General features: G+C 41.4%; 1 protein-coding gene across 3 annotated transcripts in view; it reads left to right on the forward strand.

The window, feature by feature from the left end:
- Positions 1 to 13,569: 13,569 nt before the first annotated feature.
- Positions 13,570 to 21,586, forward strand: part of dpy19l3 (dpy-19 like C-mannosyltransferase 3) — a 104,637-nt gene continuing 96,620 nt past the window's right edge. For all 3 annotated transcript variants that reach the window (XM_034103542.2, XM_034103556.2, XM_034103552.2), the window contains exons 1-3: positions 13,570 to 13,687; positions 14,208 to 14,334; positions 15,246 to 15,373. In XM_034103542.2, the coding sequence (XP_033959433.1) occupies positions 14,217 to 14,334; positions 15,246 to 15,373 (246 nt within the window). In that variant the 5' untranslated portion in view covers positions 13,570 to 13,687; positions 14,208 to 14,216. The remainder of the gene's footprint in view (positions 13,688 to 14,207; positions 14,335 to 15,245; positions 15,374 to 21,586) is intronic.

Here is a 21,586-nt window from a genome sequence, read left to right on the forward strand (position 1 = left end):
TACATTCAGAACACGACCTTCTGATGACAGGCATTGTTGAGAGACAACTGAGACAGTGTAGGCAGCGTTACTTTGAGCAGGGCGACATAGCTGGTAGACTCCTAGCTCAACAAGCTCGTGCGGTCAGTGCGTCCAGATTGATTCCCCAAATCAGATTGTCAGATGGCAACCTTACTTCTAATCCAGCTGATATTAACAGGTCTTTCCCGGAATTTTACACCAATCTCTACACTTCGGATTGTCCCCCGATCCCTGCCACGACCCCCAATCCTCTTGACTCCTTCATTTACCCCAAAATTAACGTGAACATCGCTAGCGAATTGGGCGGCCCCATCTCCACCCTTGAGATACATGATGCAATACAATCTATGCAAAGTGGGAAGTCTCCTGGGCCCGACGGCTATACAGTTGAATTCTATAAGGCATATTCTTCCAAGTTAGCCCCGATTTTGGCTAGGATGTACAATGACTCTCGCCAGTCAGGCCGATTGCCAGAAACGTTGTCCACTGCGTCTATCTCCTTGCTTCTCAAGAAAGACAAAGATCCTACTTCGTGTGGCAGTTACAGACCAATCTCACTGTTAAATGTGGACTGCAAGATACTGGCCAAAATACTGGCTATCCGCCTCCAACGTGTACTGCCAGATATCATTTCGCTGGACCAAACAGGCTTTATGGTGGGGAGACACTCTTTTTTTAACACAAGGAGGTTGCTCAATATAATTTTCTCTCCTTCCTCTAACACCCCCGAAGTCATAGTGACACTTGACGCAGAGAAGGCCTTCAATAGGGTTGAGTTGGGTTTCCTATTTTCTAGTCTTGATAAATTTGGTTTCGATTCCCAATTTATTTCCTGGATTAAACTCCTATATGCCTCTCCATCTGCCTCTGTACACACTAATGGCATTAGATCTCCCCTTTCTCTCTCCAACGTGGTACTCGCCAGGGGTGTCCTCTTTCGCCACTGTTGTTCAATATAGCCATTGAACCTCTCGCTATCTGGCTCAGAAGCCATGATAGGTTTGAGGGCATTACGCGTCATGGCATGGTTCATAAACTGTCTCTATATGCTGATGACCTTCTTCTTATGATCTCGAACCCCTTATCCTCTCTCCTCCCCATACTGTCAATTTTAGATCAATTTGGCCGTGTATCAGGTTACAAACTAAACATTCAAAAGAGCGAAGTATTTTTTGTAAATAAAATGGCTGAGGCACTTCCCCAATCCCTATTCCCCTTTAAAAGGGCTGTGGAGGGGTTCAAATACTTGGGGGTGTTTGTTGCAAACTCTTTTAAAGACCTGTTCCCTAAAAACTTTCAGCCTCTACTAGATAAATGCAAAGCCGATATGTCTAGGTGGGCCTCCCTTCCCCTGTCTCTTGCGGGTTGCGTAAACCTTATAAAGATGGTCATCCTGCCAAAGTTTCTTTACCTTTTCCAACACATCCCAGTGCGCATCAATACATCTTTTTTCACTGATCTTGATAAGCAGCTGAATGCGTTCATCTGGAACAACAAGCCTGCGTGTATTAGAAGGTTGTGTCTCCAACTCCCTAAATCAGAAGGGGGCCTGGTGCTCCCCAACTTTCGCCACTATTACTGGGCCTGTAATATTAACAAACTCCTCTATTGGGCTAAATATAAACTTTCAGACCCCTGCCCACCTTGGGTACATATCGAGCTGTCATCTTCTGATCCTTTGCACTCTATAATCTGCTCTCAGCTCCCTGTAGCTTCCCATAAACATTTGAGTAACCCAATTGTTACTAGCACCTTAAGCATTTGGCTCCAATTCAGGAAACAGCACGGGTTACATAGAGCTTCGGTTCACGCCCCAATTTCAAACAATCACCTATTCTCCCCATCGTGTACTGACCCGGCCTTCCGCGTTTGGTCGAACAATGGTCTCGCAACGCTTAATGACCTTTACGAGGATGGAGTCTTTGCATCCTTTGAGTCCCTTTCAGTCAAATTCAACCTGCCCAACAGTCATCTCTTCCGGTTTTTCCAAATCAGGCACTTCATCCAAAAGCAATTTCCCCATTTTCCTAACCGCCCCCCCGAATCGCCGATTGATACATTTCTCACACTCGACCCTGATCAAAAGCGCTTGGTTTCAGTTCTCTATGGTCAGTTTGGTTCCCTGAGTCCGGACCCTATGGTGCCTCTTAAGGAGCTCTGGGAGCGTGATCTAGATAGCAACATTTCCAAGGATCAATGGAGTGACATTCTCAACCTAGTCCATACATCTTCCATCTGTGCTAGACATGGCCTACTTCAGTGCAAGGTGCTCCACAGAGCTCACTTTACTAATGCTAAGCTGGCTAAAATATTCCCAGATCGTAGTGATGCCTGTAACAGATGCAATCAATCCCCAGCTGACCATCTGCACATGTTCTGGACTTGCCCGAGGTTGGACACATTTTGGTCTGACATATTTGGAACCATTGAGCGGGCCTTTAACACAAAGATAGACCCTAATCCTATGACTGCACTGTTCGGCCTTCCTCCATCTGAGAATATGCCCATTACTATACGCCGTGTCATTGCCTTCACCACTCTATTAGCTAGACGCTCTATTCTCTTAAAATGGATACATGCTTCCCCACCAACACATGATCAGTGGATACGTGATGTCTTGCAATGCCTTCAGATGGAGAAGTTAAGATTCTCATTAAAAGGATCTCTGAAATCCTTCCATACTACCTGGGACCCACTATTAGGCCTTATCAAAGAACTCCCTATCACTTCTGACGCTGAGTCCCAGGTAGCTCTCTGAAAGGAAATAAATAAAATAAAAGTGACCATTCATATTACTGCTCTTCCGCCATGACCCTTTGTCTTTTGCCCTAGACTACTCTTCTATATTTCCTTTTCCCTTTCTTCTCACCAAGACGACAATGTTTACTATTATTTCCTTCCCTGATACCGGATTCTTACAGACTGTTTTCGCTCTCGACTTTCTTTTTATTTATTTGTATTTGTATTAGTATGATTATTATTATTATTTATGTTTTACTTACTAATTCAGTTATTTTACTATTTTGGGCCAACCATACCTGTGGGTGGGGGGGTTAAATGAAAAAAAAAACTGTAAACAAGGACTCTTTACGAACCTTGAAGTGAATATGGAGCAATACTTTATTTTATTTTCAAGGAGGTCCTTTGTAATGATCCCCATTGTCTACATTTGCTAACTGTAACATCTGTACTGTTTTGTATTGACTACTACTGTGCTTACTTCTTGCCATTTGCTGGATTATAACTTGTTTGCAATAAAAAGATTTGTTAAAAAAATATATATACATAAACATGTGTCCCCTCTGTGTAAAGAAATTCTGAAAGTTTCAGGACAAAAGACCCCCTCGCCTTTTGTCCTGATCCATTTATATATTATTTATATAATTAGGACAGAACCTCTGTTTTTACATGTAGATGGGGTTTGTGGCCATGCTGTAGGCCTGGCATTTAAACTAGCTGAAGGGCTTTCTGTTCAAACCACAGTGAAATCTAGAGGTTGTTTTGTGCATAACATATCAACCAAAGAGTAGAGCTGACTGAATCAGATGGAGTTAAACTTTTTTATTTATTTTTTTCATCAAGATATCAAGACACAAAATGTGCTCTACCAAATGGTGGCACTGGCAGTTAAAGGGTTACCTTCTGAAAGTGAGGAAGTATGACCAGCTTTGTCCCATAGGATTATACAGGCCAGTCCATTGCGGCTTGTTTAAGGAGTTAACTATTTCCAATATTAATGTCACTTAAATTGTATTCTATTTTATTCACCTATAGATACACAACACTCCATGATGGAGCACGCCCAGAGCTCAACAAATTGGACTCGGACACCTTTTAGTGTCCATTTTGTGAAAGGACCGGGTCACACCCTGGTCTGATGGCTCATTTGCAGAGCCACCAGAGGTCACTTGTGAAATATGGAGGTAAGTAAATCTATAATTCTATATGATCATTGTATACTTCATCACATTACATGTTACTTGTTAGATGTGTTTGATGCCTCACTCATTACATGTGTTATTTCTGTGCCCCAGGACATCCTTGGTGTAAATTAATTTTGAATAAGAAATTGAACATTAAAAATTAGATTTATATTCAGGTTATGAATTGTTAATAAAGGTCGAATAGTATCCTTATTTGGGGTAGGCACAATATGAGCATAATCACACATTTCAATCTGCAAAAATTCAGTTTATAGGCAAAAATATTATTGTTGGTGACATGATTATTTATTGCTCTCGCACAAACACCTTGTTTCAAATGGCATATTTACAAGAAATTCATTTTGATTTGTTTCTAGATTCCTCTAAACCACTTTCTGTCTCTTTTTTAGGTTATAATGTTTATAAATGCCATCTCAAATGTGTGGCCAGCAGCCATTATCACTGTGGCTTTTGCCCAACAATCATTGGGAGAAAGGAGATGTTCTTTAGTCACTTTAAAAACTGCTGCACCGAACATCCAACTACGTTGGCGGCGGCCCCAGCAACCACAACGACTCCTCCAGTGATGGCCCCGACGGCCGCTCCAGTGATAGCTCAGGCGGCCGCTCCAGTGATAGCTCAGGCGGCCGCTCCAGTGATAGCTCCAGCTGCTGCAGAAACATGGCACAATATTTCCATAGCCCCCAAAATTGATGTCAAAGCGCTAAACCATAACATGTTGTTTTTGTAGCCTACAACTAAAAAGGAAAAACCTACAAAGGCACCACTCATCCAAAACATCGGACATCACAGCAAATCGCCACCTAAAATCACAGTGCATAGATAAAAAAAGGGGACTTTTTGCAGTTTCCATGACCTTTAAGGGTCCTGTGCCGTGTATTCATGTCCAAAAATCTAACTTGGGTATCACCTGTCAGTTGGAAACGTGCAACAGGGCATATGACTATGCACGGAGAAGTGGGCTAGTCGGGTTTGACTGCGTCCATGTCCAGTCCTTGACTTACAGCCCTCTGGCCACCAATTCACCTATTGTTCACGATGAAGGGATTCTCACAGACATGGTAGTGGGTTACTACTCCTAAAACACATACTACATAGAACTTATGGCACATGCAACATTTGTTTTGTGTGGTACTGTGTCATTCTGAATCGAGCCTGGATCATTTTTGGAGGAGTTAAACCGTGCATGTCAAAATAATGGTTGACTGTCTACAGATGCCCCTGGACACTGACGAGGACCACTCCTATAACAGGAGGCCTTACAGCTAGTGATGGTGAGATGAAGCTTTGAAGCTTTCCAGCCAATTGGTTTGCAAAAGGGTTCATCTCATGAGGCTTCATCATGGGCTTCATCTGAACACAAACCCCCTGTTGGTCAAAGTGTGTAAAACAGGCAGATTGGACATCTCAACAGTGTGCTCTATCTATCTCATACCGAGTTCCCATTGAGTAAAGCCTTAGAATAACTCTAAACAACGAACATTAAATCATATTTTCATGTTAACAATATTGAATTTATTCCAGTTTAATGATTGTGATTGAAAAGCCTAAGGAGGCTGCTAAACATTGCAAAGAGGGATTTGTATTCCTTAATAATATTCATAAACTTAACCATGTTGTAGCCTGAGAAAGGCTAAACCATATCAAAGAATACATTTATTAACTACATTATCTCATTTAGCTGTAGCTTTTATAAACAACAACAAATACGTATTCAGTCGTTGAACCAGGGACCCTGCGGTCATGAGTCAACTGCTTTACAGCTGAGCCACAGCACACACACTAAAGCTCCTTGAAAACACTGCAACATATTTATTCCTGTATTTATTTATTCATGTTTTTATTCCTACATTTATTTATGCTTGTATCTATTTATACTTATGACATGTTCCGACCTCTATATAAGTGAGGGTCTGAGCTCTCTTAATTCCATCGTGTCACCGGGCCCGGGTACAGGAGGGGTAATATGATTCTTAGTATACATCCATGGGTGTTTTTTTTTTTTCTCTGCATTTGACCCATCCTAGTGTTAGAAGCAGTGTGCTGCCATTTTGAACGGCGCCCGGGGAGCAGTGTCGGGAACGGTGCCTTGCTCAGGGACACCTAGGTAGCACTTGGTCTTGCCGGGAGTTGAACTGGTGACCTTCCAGTTGCCAAGCCAAGTCCCTATGGACTTCGCCACCACCGCCCTCCTTTTTTTTATTTATTTATTTTTTTTATTTTGTTATGAGCATTCATCACAGTGAATGCTGAACTTGCCGGACCATATACTGTAGTTGAAAGTACACAATGAAACACTGGCTTGCTTGTCAATACAATTCCCACATGCCCTACCCCGGAACCGGCGTTCTTCAGACTCTGGCCCCCCGCACCAACCTGCGATCCTTCGGGGACAGAAGCCCCCACTCTCTGGAACGCTCTCCCTGCGGAGATCTGCAACATCCCCACGCTTGACGCCTTCAAACGGGCCCTCAAGTCCCATCTGTCTGCCAAGGCCTTTGGCCCCAAATCTATTTGTTGTTTTGTCTGACTGCCTTTTGTTATGTTTGTTTCTACTCCTGTTCTTCTTTTTAAAGGGACCTTGGGTCTCATGAAAGGCGCTATATATATCCAATTATTATGAATACATCATTGGAACGGTATAATCTCAGCTACAACACTGACTAAAGCCTTTCCATCTCCAGTATGCCTACATGACAAGCATTTTTATAATATACAGTAAACATATCTTTGACTTTTGCAAAATTATAAAATAAAATTCACCCCTGCTGTCATTCTGGCTTTCACCGTTCAAATGAGATGTCAACCATCAAAATGGGATAAGGGGTTCTCAAACTGATAGGTTATTCATTAATTTGCCTAATAGTTGCTTAAAATGCTACAATAACATTTGCAATTCGTTTTTAATCTGCCATGTACACGGTCTCAGCCACCGTCGTGTCAGGTGGGCGTGTCGTGTAGGGGGCGTGTCGTGTCGTCAATTCGCTTTTAATCTGCCATGTACGGTAGTGCCTCTCAGCCACCGTAGTGTCGTGTCAGGTGGGCGTGTCGTGTACGGTTAGTACTAGGCTGAAGTCGAATAGTCCATTTAGCTTAGGAACCTTCCTAAAGGAGTGAAATGACCCGGAAGTCCCTCAGTGGCAGCCATGATAAGTGCCGTTCGAATTCTCTAGAATGATGAGAATGATAGGAAAGGAGGTTTCAAACTTCCTTTATAACCTCCTTTAGCTTAGGAACCACTGGACCTCCCTAACCGACAGGAGAAGCGAAAATGCTGCCCCACAATGCCTTGCAGCTGCAGCATTTGCTGTCACTCAACAGTCGGCCGTTCACGGAAACAACCGATTATGACCGAGAAATGATATCATGAAAGTTACGGTGCTTATTAAGCATTTTAAAACATAGGTGGTAAGTTGCCAAAGTGCTTTTTTTTTTAACGTTCATCAGTATTATAATCAAAAAGAGAAATATGAACGTTAGTTTTTACTGAAATGATCAAATAAAGTCAACATTTCACAGTCTTTACTGAGCTGTGTGGAGTTTGTTCAACTTTTAAGATGTTTGAATGGTGATATACACAGTGATAGATGTTAAGGACTAACGTTTATAACAAATACATTTGTATTGATTTTAAGATCTTTAGTTCATACAATCATACGTATTGGGATCATTGGTATTAATGTGGACCGGAGGGAGAGGGGGACGAGCATACGTTTCACTTTCCTTTTTTATTTCAATTCCAACTTTGGTCATGAAGAATATGCTTCTCTGTTGTCCACGTTCATAAAGCAAAGCAGCAGCATCAGAGCACGGTGTCAGAGTCGCTAGATGAGTTTACAGTAGTCCCTCCTTCTAATTAAACATCCATGTTGTAGTCCGCTGTATAGAAAACTGTGGTTTCCATAGTTTCCCCACAGCAGCAGACGCACATTCATGACCTCCGCTGGCGCATCATAAACACGTCGGATAGTGAGAGTGCAGTCGGATTCTCTAAAGTCCTTTTGAATTCTCCTGTCCACTATCCCTTAACCCCGTGACGTTTCACTCAGAGGTCAAGGAATAGACGATAGGGTTAGAACTTAGGAGCTGATCTTTGGACTATTCGACTGCAACCCTGGATCGTATAGAGAGGCGAAGTCCCTCCCTTTCCGGGAGCCTCCATGGGACCCCGGAAGCGTAAAATTATACATTGAAGTCAATGGAGAGAGAAAGGTTATCTTTTGATCCCGTTTGAATTGTGCCACGAATGACACATATGATGTTTGTCAATTTAAAAGAATATTTTGCAAGTCAAAAAAATAAAAATGTGTCGTAAAACTGTGAAGTTACACATTTTTTTGTGTGAAACCGCTGAGTGAACTACAGGTCTCTAGTCTCGCACAATACGCGTCACCATCACAAAGACGGCCGTCACGTTAGCAAATTTCACCTGTTTCTTTCAGAATGAGAATAAAAGTATAAAACGAGGTGAACATCACTACAAGTCTGGACACGTTGAGAGCTGTACATACACGAAAGGGGAGTTAGTCGGTTCTGTAAGAGCAGCGGGACCGGCTTTACAAGGTTTCGGTGAGTAATATGAGTGCAATGTGTAACGTTAATGTCAGCTAGGCTAGCTAACATTAGCTAACAAGGTACACTAACGTGTTTTGTTTCAGGAACTAGTTTTCTCCTTAAGAACTTCTGTGTATGCTGTGTGGATAACATTAGTGTTCACAAGAACAAGGTAAACTCCCGTGTTTTGTTTTAGTTGCTCTTCAGATTGAAGCGGCCAGTTTTATATCGACTCTACTGTATGTGTGATCTCCTTTTACATCTCGTTGTGTCATTTGAGTTTATTTGCTGTGTGTAGATTCAAGGGTTTTGGTTATCTTGTCAATTTGTTTGGTTATCTAGGCACAGCTGTGTGTGACTCCCTCTGGTACACTGGTATGTGTTTTCCTAATGTAGAGCGCATTGATTAATTAATTAACTACACACTGAGTCTAGATCCTGACCAAGTCCTTTTTTATTGTTGATCAAATGTTTTTCAAAAATATATTCATACACATTTAGAAAAATACAATGTACAATCACAACCAGTACAACACAAATTACAAAAAATACAGAAAAAACAAACAATAACAACAATCAGACAAGAGGACAAAACTATGGAAAAAACACCCCTCCCACCCCCAGATCCGGACCATCCTTGTATTATTGCTCATTCAATCTATTATAGCATGCTAACACACATGGTACTTACTTTATTTGTACAGATCTGCATGGGAGACGATGGCGCGATGCAGAGCGCTGTCTGTGATTGTGCACGGGGGATGTACAAATGCAGCCACGCTGCAGCATTGGCAATATGTGCCATGTGGCAGATCAGCTCCACAGATGTTGAGTGCCAGTGGAGGAAGCCTGGCACTTCCAAAGTAGTCCAGCCGGTGTCTCAACTTTACCAACAGTGAGAGGAGACATACAACCCACTGGCCAGAGACATCGCCACTCAGGATGTAGACTGGTTCAGGTCTGCACTGAGGGGCGCACAGTGTGGCATGGCATGGCTTTTGTCACCTGAGCCAGAGCCGCGGCCTCAACATCAGGCCATTGTCACCGTGCCGGAGCTGGTGAAGGGGCATGGGGGTCGGGGGCTTGAGGCAATGCTTGCCTCAATGCGACTGAGCAGAGACCAGCAAGCTGCCATCCAGACAGTGAAGTGTCCACCATCATTATACATGATGGTGTATATAGGATATATATATATATATATATATTTGTATACATATCTGTAAATTGTATAATTTTATTTGATTTAAAAGTCTTTTTGATCTCTCTGTCTATAAACACAAACTGAGTAAGATTGACAATAAAGTTGACTTTGAAAAATATATATATTCTTTATAAAAATAGTTGACTGTTGGAGAAATTAATTGATTTGATTTTCTGAAGTTAATTTAACTTTGGCGACCATGTAAGGTCATTATTAAAAAGGTACAATCAATTTGTTTAGGGTTGACTAAAATAATGATAAACATTTCATCTGGATAATTTACTGACAGAATAAGAAACTCAATAATGCTCTACTCACCTGTTCCTTTTTATAAAGTGAAACAGTTGAAACGATAGATTTTAGTAAACTTAAAAACAACCTTCTCCAAAAGCTATCAAGGAATATACCGAATACTTATTTTAGAACGTTATTACATATTATTTGTATATAGTTTGAATGATCCATAATTGACAGAATCTTGTGTTTACACTGACCTGTTACTCATATATTAATGTCTTTGTAACTTCAGTAAACCACTACCTCACTCATTTCTTTCATTCATCACGGTTCAGTAAACTAAGTGATACAAGAACCAGTTTAATCATTATAATAACGTAGGATTGCAACTCTTTGAAACTGTAGGTGGCTCTTAAAAGAGCCGTTGTGTTTGGGTGTGCTGGTCTCAGGTCAGTTTAAGCCCTCTCTCACGGATGCAGCGGGCCAGCTGGATGTCCTTAGGCATGATGGCGACCCTCTTTGCTTGGTTCATCTTACTGGGGGGCAGCTACATGGATGTCGGTGCAGTCCACAGTCATTGTGCAGTTGAAGGCAGAATGAAATTATTATTGACTCCGAATGAAGCACAATTTCATGTTATACAATACATTGACTTTATTTGTAATTGTGTAAAAAAATAAAGCATTGATTAGCAAGCAGGACCTGCAGGAACAGAGAATGGTGATGGATGGAGCTGGGAAGAGAGAAGAATAAAGAAAACAGAACAACTTTATTATCGGATATTAAAAATTCAATTTCAAAACAAGTTGCCGCTCCTACAGTTTTCTAGTGTGTAAAGATGATTTCACTTGACCTATGCAAAATATCACACTCAATACATGTGTGTCTCTGGGGGGTGCATTGTGCCTTTGATGTATATAAATAATATACCATAACCAAATACTATTACGTACAGTGGAAATCAGGTTGCCAGGGCAGGTCAGTGTGCATGTTCCTCAGGGTCTCAGCAGTTACAGGTGAGGGAAAGGAAATAAAAGAGAAAAAGGTCAGTAACAACACTTTAAAGTAACAACACTTTGAATAATTATCTCTTCTAATAATTTTCTCTCAGTAATCACTCAACTACTGTCTTTCCAACAAACAGATTGACTCACCCTTACTGTCATCACAATGAAACACGTCCAGAAGAATGTCATACAAAGCTATCAGTACTTGAGATTATATTGGCCCCAAAAAGAACCTTGAAAAGGACGTGTGTGTGTGTGTGTGTTGGTCAGGGAGTGTATTGTGTGTGTCAGGGTGTCTGGGAAAGTGTATGTGTGTGTGTGTTGATATCTTGGTCAGGGAGTGTAGTGTGTGTGTGTGTCAGGGTGTCTGGGAAAGTGTATGTAAGAAGGTTTATATATATAGGATTACTTTAAAATAGTCCCAAATAATACATGTTCACTTCAATACAGTTCAAGATAATACCTGTTTACTTTAATACAGTTTAGAACAATATCTGTTTGCTTTAGTTTACTTCATGTAATAAAATAATAATTTCATGGTAAGGCTACCATTACTAAAGTAATGTAATGCTAACTAACGTGCTCGCTACTCGTCGCTACTAGCTAGGTAGCTAACTTGACTGTGTTCCATGCACAACATGTGCATTACCTGATATGTCTGATCCGGCGACTCCTGGTCCTTTCATCAGACGGGAATCGATAGAACGAGCAAGTGGTATGATCACTTATGTGATTACAACCTGGTACAACGCTCACAGGCATCTTGTAAAAGTGAATTTATTTTTAGCAATCTCTTATTTATTGGAGGGAATAAATCAGTTATGAGATCTTCTTCTTCTTCGCTTTAATTACGAGTCACAACCACTTGGAGCATTATCGCCTGTGACATCACTTACGCGAGCCAGAATGGGATTTGGGATTTGTAGTCTTTGTAGTCGCGTATTTTTCATAGTCTTATATTTCAACAGTTTTATGACAAAATGTGACTTTTTTGACATGGAACTTATTGTTTAAGATTGACAAACATCATATGTGTAGTTCGTGGCACAATTCAAACAGGATCAAAAGATACGTTTTCTCTCTCCATTGAATTCAATGTACATTTTTCGCTTCCGCGGTCCCATGGGCCGGAAGTAGATGGGCGTGACTTCGCCTCTCTATACCTCCTGGGTTTTAGGCAGAAGTGACGTAATCTGCCACTGACAAGAGACGACGTCCTTTACTTACTGGCTGCTGCCGTCTTCACACAAATAAACCCCTTAAAACCTGTATGATTTAGTTTTCACATGTTTATTGAAATTAATTCGTCCATCTCTTTATATTATAGTATTACATGTATTATTTTCGGTTGTGTATTTGTGTTTTGAACTTTTCTATTGGATGTTGCGATTTAATTTCTCCAAGAGAGACAAAAATTGATATTTCTTAAATCTGTATTCAAATTTCCCTCTGTCAGCAATGTATCAACAACTACACACACATTTATATCAGTATTTCTCTGTGTTGTGGTTGACATGATGATGACTGTTAGGAGTTAAGGGGAGAGGCTGAGCATCACCATGAAATGTGCAAATTGACATAAAAATGAATAAAAGGGGAAAAAATGATCCATGTCTTTTAGGCTGTAAACTGGGGGGGGGGTGCGCGGAGAAACTGCGCTGAGAACTGCGCACAAGCCAAGCTCATAAGCCGAGGCCCCCTGCGCGAGGCCCCCTGCGCGAGGCCCCCTGCGCAATGTGAAGCCCCAGCCTGCATAATCGGCCTGTAGGGAGGGACGGCCCATGGGTTTATGGGATGCTACAATGCATGTCATGATCTGTTTGGTATTTCCAGCCAAACACTTTAGAGACATGTTATAATAGGGGACCTTTAATATAAGTTTAGGAAAATGATTTATTACTTCAACAACAAACTGAAATAAATACAGTGACTCATTTGCCAAAACAACACAATCATATATCTGCCCAATTGTGCTTTTGAACAATAAACAAAATATACAAACAAAAATAAAATTACCAAATGTTCTAGCTAAGTAAAACTCCACTCCTTACCCATCCATTCTACTTTATAAATCCTGGCCAGAGACGTTTGCAACACAACTCCGGTTCAAGCTCCGTGCTAGAGCTTTTCAGGTTCAGAACCGGTTCTTCGGTTTAGCTCCGGCTCTTTTCACACCGCCCAGAGTCCGACTGGTGCTGCGTCATTGCGTCATCGTTTGCGTCATGACGTAACCGTTTGCGTGACAGCTCACACCGACAACAACAACAACAACAACAACAACAACAACAACAACAACAATGGCCGATTGTGCTCCAGCTTCCTCTGTAACTCTTCGGAAGACCAGATTCCCAGTAGGTAGCTGGTCTTTTCAGTGGACCACTGCTGCTTGTTAAGTTTCTCCATCGTTGTGTACAAACTGGATAAAACGTGGGCTTTTTGTTGTTGATCAGGAGTTGATGAGGTATTACTTAAAATTCATCCCTATAAAAAAAAGTGATAGCTTTTATTTTGAAGGAAGGCTCTGTTGTGTTCCGGTATTGTCGCGTACTTAAACCCCGGTGCGTTATGAAGCTGACCGATGAATTCTAACGGGAGGGAGGAAAAGAGGAGAGGAAGATGAGAGAGTGAGGGAGATACAGAGATACAGTGAAACAGGGAGGGGGGGGAGAGGGAGGTAGAGGAGAGCTGCCGGACCATCCTACCTGCCGCCGCTGTACAGGAGGGTGAGGCTTATAAATGTACCGAGGGCACACATCCTATCCGTCTTTGTTGCTGTCAAACAGAAGCTGGCGTCCATAGCGGGGCGCGCGCCGTTATGCAAAATACACAATTACGCAAGGCTTTAGAAGTATGCTTCACAATAGGAGTCTAAACCTTCTCGTAGTTTATTTATGTTTTACACTACCTACTTGTGCCTCATTAGTGAACATTTGCTTTAGCTTAGGCTACCAGAGCTTAATTCCGGTAGTTTGCCGGTTAACTGTCGGTGTCGATAGATGGGACCTGATGTTTCACGTTATTCTGGCCGCGGCGTGAGCAGGACATGCCGCTGTAAGCAGGCCTGTCCACCCCGGGTACCAGTCTGAATGGAAAAGGAAACCTAAACAGTGCTCGGTGTTTGCTTTGGCTCACATTGCACGTGCTGTTCGTGTTGAGTGCACGCGCCTGTGTGTATCTGTCCATGCTTTCATCATATCTGCGCGTGTACACACACACACACTCCCCCCTCTTGTCTGCTTGCAGTTGTTCATCATGACCGCCCTGCGTCTGAGGAAGGGGAGCAGGGGGAAGGAGCCCCCTCTCGGTGCAGAGTTTCAGTCCCAGCAGTCCAACTGTTGCTCCGATCATCATCCAGAGAAGATATTACACGGTGAGTGAGCCAATGGGAGGTGAGGTTCATGGTCAGGTTGGGATGAAATGCAACTCACTCTGCTGCTGGCTACCCCACACTTTATTGTGCTTGGGTTGCATCTGTTGAAAAACATCAAGCATAATTAACTAACGTTTTTCCTGCATTTCACCGCATTCCCATTAAAATGATTGAAATGCCATTTATATCATAGTAAGAGTAACCTTGACTTGCTGCAGCCATCACCAACGTGCTTCACTCTTTCTGTCACTATTCATTTATACTCCCAAGGGCAACACTTTTAATAGCCTTCTGGGAAACAGTGTGACGTCATCCCCATATTTGAACAGCGTTATCCCCATATTTATTTTAGGTACTAACACGATTCATTTCTGATGCAGTCAAACAACACGTTTTACAAATTAGAGCTGCAACCAAAATCTAATAGTCCACAGGGTTGAAAGTCTGAGAAAATGGGCCTTCTCCTTTGACAAAGCCTGCAAAAAGTTACTCCGTTATCTCGCCTTCCAGGTTTCTTACTTAGTATTGCTCAATTCCCAGATGACTATGGGATCACGATTGTGGCATTTGATTTGAGAGACATTTAGAAATTGAGCCATGAGAGCCTTGCTGTTTGACACAAATTCAATTTACACCAAATCAATGTATTTGTTTCTGGGTCTCTGGGGAAATGGGGAAAACATGGTGAAATTCCGGCTCTACAGCTGTTCAGGTTAAGCTGTATATTTGAGCCATATCTCTTCAACCAATCACACACATTTAGGCTATTATTTTTAAACTTCTTCTGAATTGTATAAAGCTAATGTAATATATTTTTACTTGTGACAAAAAATAACTATCGATTGATTGTTTAAGTATTCTTTCATGCAAAAAGGGGTAATTGAAGCGCTGACCTGTCACTGCTCCTGCAGGTGATTGGTCATGGGGGGTGATCATCTGGACATCGGTGGGCTGGTCTGTGTCTGTGGGTCTGGGCCTGCTGTGCTGCATCTACATGGCCACGCTGCACGAGAACGACCTGTGGTTCTCCAACATAAAGGTAACACTGTTCTGAAACGCATTTCCTTTTGTTGCTGCTGCTCAGTTCCATTATTCAGTTTATTGATTCCACTTTATTTATGCAGTCAGTTTAATCTAAATATTCTTATTTCTTAGCATTAAAAAACGCCAGTGTAAATGAAGAACTAAGTCCACTGTTTATCAGTTTATCAGAGGATCTTAAAATGAAATACTCACAGGATAAAAACTCAGGCAAAAACACATATTTGTTTTGCATGTTGAATCAAAATATTCACATTTGAGAACATATTTGAATACACCAAAAGTATCATAACAAGTACTGTTCGAAATCTTGAGTGTGTAAATGATAAGAAAAAAACAAAAATGTAAATAAAGTTAAACCATGAAAGACATATACCAGTTAATGAAAACCAAACATTAGAGACAATTGGCTCAAAACAGAAGCTTAGATGTGAGATAAAGGCACACGGAGACGTAGATCTCCAAGTTTTAAAAGTCATTTGAACTGTTGTCTTATGCCAAGTAGGGGTGCAACAACTAATCGACTTAATCGATTAAAATCGATTACCAAATTAGTTGCCAACTAATTCAGTCGTCGATTCGTTGGTGACGTCATCACGTGTGTTTTACGCCCCGTTAAGCTCTAACTTTATTGGTCTTTGTATCGGTACTGGAGACATTTAAAAAATATATGTCATGTATTATTGCTACAAAGACATTATATCGCAGTCTTAGTGTCGCCAACTCGTTTCTAATATGCAAAAAGACAAACAAATGCGTCTATGATGTATTTTCGGTCTTTCTCTCCCCCGCCTGCTTGCGAGGGGGCGGGGCAGTTTACACACGGGCAGCTGCAACATGCAGCAACACACACACACACACACACACACACACACACACACACACACACACGTGGGAGATGGCGGAGAGAACGCGCTCCGAGGTGGTTAAACTTTACCCGTCTCGATGTGGAGAATGCTCGTTACCAAAAGTGGAATAAGAGTTTAGCATGTAAGGGCGGTAACACGAGCTATTTGTCTAAACATTTAGCAAAAGTGCTCCACATCCAGACGGAGGAATGCACCGGGTTCGACTGTCTTTCTAGTAGCTCTGTAGCCCCGTCCACGAGTAACGTTTCCACGTCAGGTGTTATGTATGCTAGCAGCAACACACGGAGCTAACTACATTATACAAACATAATGATTAGAGGTAACAGAGTTATTTGTGGACTTTTGGTGACGGAGCCTTCAGTGTGGCATCCCCCACCCTCTGGAACTCTCTCCCCCCCGAAATCCGCAGCGCCCCAACCCTGGACATTTTCAAAAAAGCCCTCAAAACGCACCTTTTTACCAAGGCTTTCCCCACTGTATAGTTAGTTTAATAGGTTTATTTGTCCGCTACTCCCCCCCCACCCCCTTAACCGGTCTGCCTTTTTTCCCCTACTCCCCCCCCCTACCCGACTTGTAAAGCGACCTTGGGTTTCCTGAAAGGCGCTATAAAAATATTATATATTATTATTATTATTTAGTTTGTTAAAGTTTCAGCTATTCTGTTTACAGTTCTGTCATCAGATTATTTAATACGATTTGTTAAAACACTGTTGTTTCTTTTGATGTGAAATATTATTTATTTAATTTGAATAAAAAGCAATGTTAGTTTTGTTCACAATTTAAGTTATTTCAATAATATATGTATTTTGGAATCAAGTATTCATCTTTATTGTCTTCATTGCTAGTTTCCACATGCCTAAAACAACCTCAAGCTAAATCTAAAAGTTGATGGCTAAATAAGAGCGTTTGAGAAATTGTGCAAGGCATACAGTAATAGTCCGAATAGTCGATTAATCGTTTCATTAATCGATAGATTAATCGATTATCAAATTAGTCGTTTGTTGCAGCCCTAATGCCAAGCACGCAATTTGCTCTCGAAGAAAAACTCTCAAGCTTGAGCTATCTGAAATAAAAGAATGTGATGCCAATGCAAACAATGTAAAACAACAAACATTTAAGTAAACCAAAGTTGAGTTGAGTGTGTTCTATTAAAACATGTAGATATTAAGCAAGTGTAGTTATCAATTTAAAATGTTTAATATAAAGAAACAATCATAAAATGCCTTAATATTCTCAGGTTCAGTACATTTCCTTTCTAACTTACAAACCTGGCACTCTCTCAGAGCAATGTACCATGGACAGTGTGACCACATGTCCTCAGAAGCCAGACGTTTGTTTTTGAGGGACTTGGGCTTATGAAGATGTAGTGTTTAGTGTCCGAGACCCCCTGACTTGCACCCTTAAAAAATCCAGAAGGTGTTGTCAGAAAGACATCAGAAACCCAATAGAGTTTATCGAGGCTCTATTATGCTTTTTGGGGGTTTCCCCTTTCCTGTAGTGCAGGTTTTGTGCATGTAAGTGGTCTGCAAAGGCTAACATCCCTGTGTTCCCTCCAGAGGTATGTGATAGGCTAAGGGCCAGGACATATCTAATGGCGCTTTTCCACTGCAGGACCTAGCACGGCTTAGTACGGTATAGTTAGGCCTTGTTAGGCCAGGCTCACTTTATGCTGCGTTTCCATTACAGTTTAGTACTGGGGCAGTAACTATAGTAACGCAGTGTAGGCGGAGCCGTGACGTCATCTTCAATGCGAACCACAAAACCCAAACACAGCCGTTAGCTGTTAGCACTCGGAGCTCACAGCTCCTCATATCTGTTCAGAAGCCAGACACATGTTAAACAAGTACAAACCACAGACTGTCTGTGTCATGGCGCAGCCGCAGAACTACCCCTAGTGGAAAAGCAAAAAAAAGCGGGCCTGGTGTGGCCCGGTACGCTTAAACCGTGCTACGTGCTGCAGTGGAAAAGCGCCATAAGCGGTTGACCAATCACAACAGATCCGGCCAGCTAACCAATCAGAGCAGATTGGGCTCTGGTTTCAGACAGAGGGTGAAACGAGGTGCTGCAGCACATTAAAGCATGGAGACATGACACACTTAAAATAGACAACTATCAAGGTAATGTAAGGGGGTTGGAGCTCTTTTCATTGTATATCCAATGATTGTTTGACCATGTTGATAAGGGTTGCTGACCATGCCTGAACGTTAAAGATATTAGTTACATCAGAGCTTTCCCTTTTACAAGTCAAATGTCTGCTGTAAAGAAATGGCCCGTGTAGCAGCCACAGTGCAGGCAGCTGTTAAAGCTCAGCCAATGAAACTGTCATGTGCTGCTATCAGCAGGGCTCCACTTTTTATCCTGTAGGAAAAACCCGGGCATGGGGATTCCTACTGAACATTTTAGGAGCACACATTTTATGAGCACCACTTAAATCGACATGTAATGCAGCCTGTGGCGTTTTTATATGTACAAAAGTGGTGGGGCACAAAACACGTAGATGTCTATATATAAGCTCCTGCAGTGACGTGCAGTGAGGTTCATGGCTGCTGAGGCACTGACTCTTCAGGTTTACAAATATTATATTTTGACCTAAATCAAAATATAATATTATTTTCAAAAGCTTTTTTAGTCTGATGCTTCAATTAATGAACACAGTTCAATAAGTTCAATAGGCACACACTATAGAGCAGGGGTGCCCAACCTTTTTTGAACCGAGAGCTCCAAATAGAGAGGCGTAGCCATTACTGACAGCCGACTGCCAGGTAAATACACACTTCTACTTGTATAAAACTGACCTTTGTACGATGAAATAAAATACTGCAGGTCCTTTATCTCACCTCTTTCTAATCTACACACATACAAGTATTTAACTGAAGTTACACAACAGTGTTGTTGATACAGAGTTGGAGTTTATTCACACCTCACTTCCAACACTAGTTTCTTAACCTGAATTGAGACTATAATCAATTTAAACAGAACAGATGTTAATGTTTGCATTCTTATACCATTTTGTACAATAATTATAATGAATAAGTTCAAACAAACTAAAACTTACAGCTGATTAATAACGGTATCTAACTTGAGTTTTTATCATATCAAAAACCTGTTGAAATGCTACTGTTATTTTTATTACGCATCGGCAGCCTCCAGGAACGCTTCTTTCACAACTTCGCCGTCTTTGAAAGACTTCATGTGTTTCTCAAGAACGTGACTGACCCGTTAAGATGCTATGGTAGCAGCCTTGCTCTTGTTGTTGGGCCTGGTGAAAATGGACTGCTGTGCATTTAGCTGACCTTTCAGGCCCCTCCCCTTTTGGGAGCGTAGGGCAAATTAGGAGGGAATTCCGTCTCGTAGCATTTGTGCACTGTTTTGAAATGCCGCTCCTAAATTACCCTTCTTCGATAAAGCCACGCTCGCATTGCAGACGAGACAGATGGACTTTGAATTGGAATAGATACAAAAATAATCATCCTCCCACTCAGAGTGAAAGTTATATATTTTGGGCTTTTTTGCTTCTGCCATAATTGGACAACGTCAGCGAACTAGTGCCCATTGCCCACCAGCCACGCCCCGACACATGGGGTCATGCCGGCCAATCATAAAGCTTTGATGTGTTCAAGTGCGTTATTCTGGCACAGGAAGATTATGTTATTGGACATTAACGATAAAACAGAATATTGTTGTTCTATTTTTAGACACATCTCACGATCGACTGGGAATCTCCCCGCGATCGACCCCTGCTGTAGAGTTTGATTAGAAGAACACAGACTAAAACAGCAATGTTGCATTGTTGGAGAAGCCTGTGACCTAAGATTTTCAACGACATAATTACTCTGTAGCTATGTTAGTTTGACAATAAAAAACCTCGAACCTTGATGTACAGACGAATCAGATGATTAAACATGGTCGTAAAATATATTTGAAGATGTATTTGTTTTGCATTCTTTTGCATTTCTTTGTAATTATTATTTTAATACTTTCTGCTGACACTAGGTGGGGCTGTGAAATGTAGCTCTATTTTCTTTACACATATGCACCAAACAATAACATACCAATGTACATATAAGGTACTTAGTCCAAACATAATCGTCAATAAAGCACAACAAAATAATTTAACAACCAGATAAGAAAGTAAGAAAATCGACAAGATAGTCAAACATTATTTTTTTTGTCTGTTTAATTGTGTTTATTTTCTACCTTGCTGAGCTGTAGCCTAGAGAGAAATTCAATACTGGTAACATTCCAGTTCGTGGATCCAGGTTTATGGCTGTGTTTTTACTTGTCAAAAGAGCTGAAGGACAAAGCACTCGAGTTCGGCACAATAATCTTTATGATTCAGAATTCACAAGAGGACACTAGCAATCCGGGTATTTCTAATCGTGGATAGTGTTTCACAAGCCGCTGTATGGAATATTGGGAACTGATTATGCGACGACTTGTTCCCAAGCCCTTTTCCCACTGACCCTGTACGTAGATGTCTCAGTGATTTGGTAAAACCATAAACCTACTAGCTGTAAATCTCAGCTATAGCCACTGAGCTGTTGCCAGCCAGAGAAGAAGCTCTGGGAATGTTGAAACCACATGGACCCGTTTATGTCTTTTATGAGGCACTTGTAGAGAAGCAGCAGATTGATTTACCTGACACTTTTATATTGAGGTTATCTAAGGATTTGACATCCATGCGTAAGATTTATCAAGCTCATCACAGATGGAAAATGCCTCTCGATTTAAAACATTTAAAAGCTCCAACACCGTATTTTTTGTATCAAGAACAGAAGTGCCAATCAGACACATTCCCTCTCGTTAAAAACACGTCATAAACATCTCATCCTGGAATGGTTGGATTGTTTTAGCCTCTGAAGCAACAGATTGAAAATGGAGCCCGTTAAATGAACCGCATGAAGTCATGAAGCAGCAGCGGACCTTTTTACAGGCTGTTCAGTGTTGTACGGCCAACAGGACATTGTGACCTGCCAGATATGATGTCATTTCTAAACCCCTGTCCAATGCCTCACTGGTTCAGACTGAGATATACTTAGCAGACTTTGGTCCGGTTCGCATGGCAGAACAGATCACGCTGTCATAGCTGGGGCAGTATGTGAATGAACTCTTTTTGCCTAATTTAGCAGTGCAGTTACAGTCATTTGGTGGATGGATGAGTCGAGTCAAAGTAAATCATTTGACTCTTACCGTGTTAAAGAGTCTATTTCGTCCTCATAGACAAAATAAATAATATTCACGGCACGGCATAAGGCGAGTTGTTGCTGCAAATAAGACACATGTACAAATTGTGTAAATTCTTTAGTATTATATTTAATTTGCCCCTCTATACAATCTGTGCC

Source organism: Pseudochaenichthys georgianus, chromosome 3 (assembly GCF_902827115.2).
Source record: "Pseudochaenichthys georgianus chromosome 3, fPseGeo1.2, whole genome shotgun sequence".
Taxonomy (NCBI): domain Eukaryota; kingdom Metazoa; phylum Chordata; class Actinopteri; order Perciformes; family Channichthyidae; genus Pseudochaenichthys; species Pseudochaenichthys georgianus.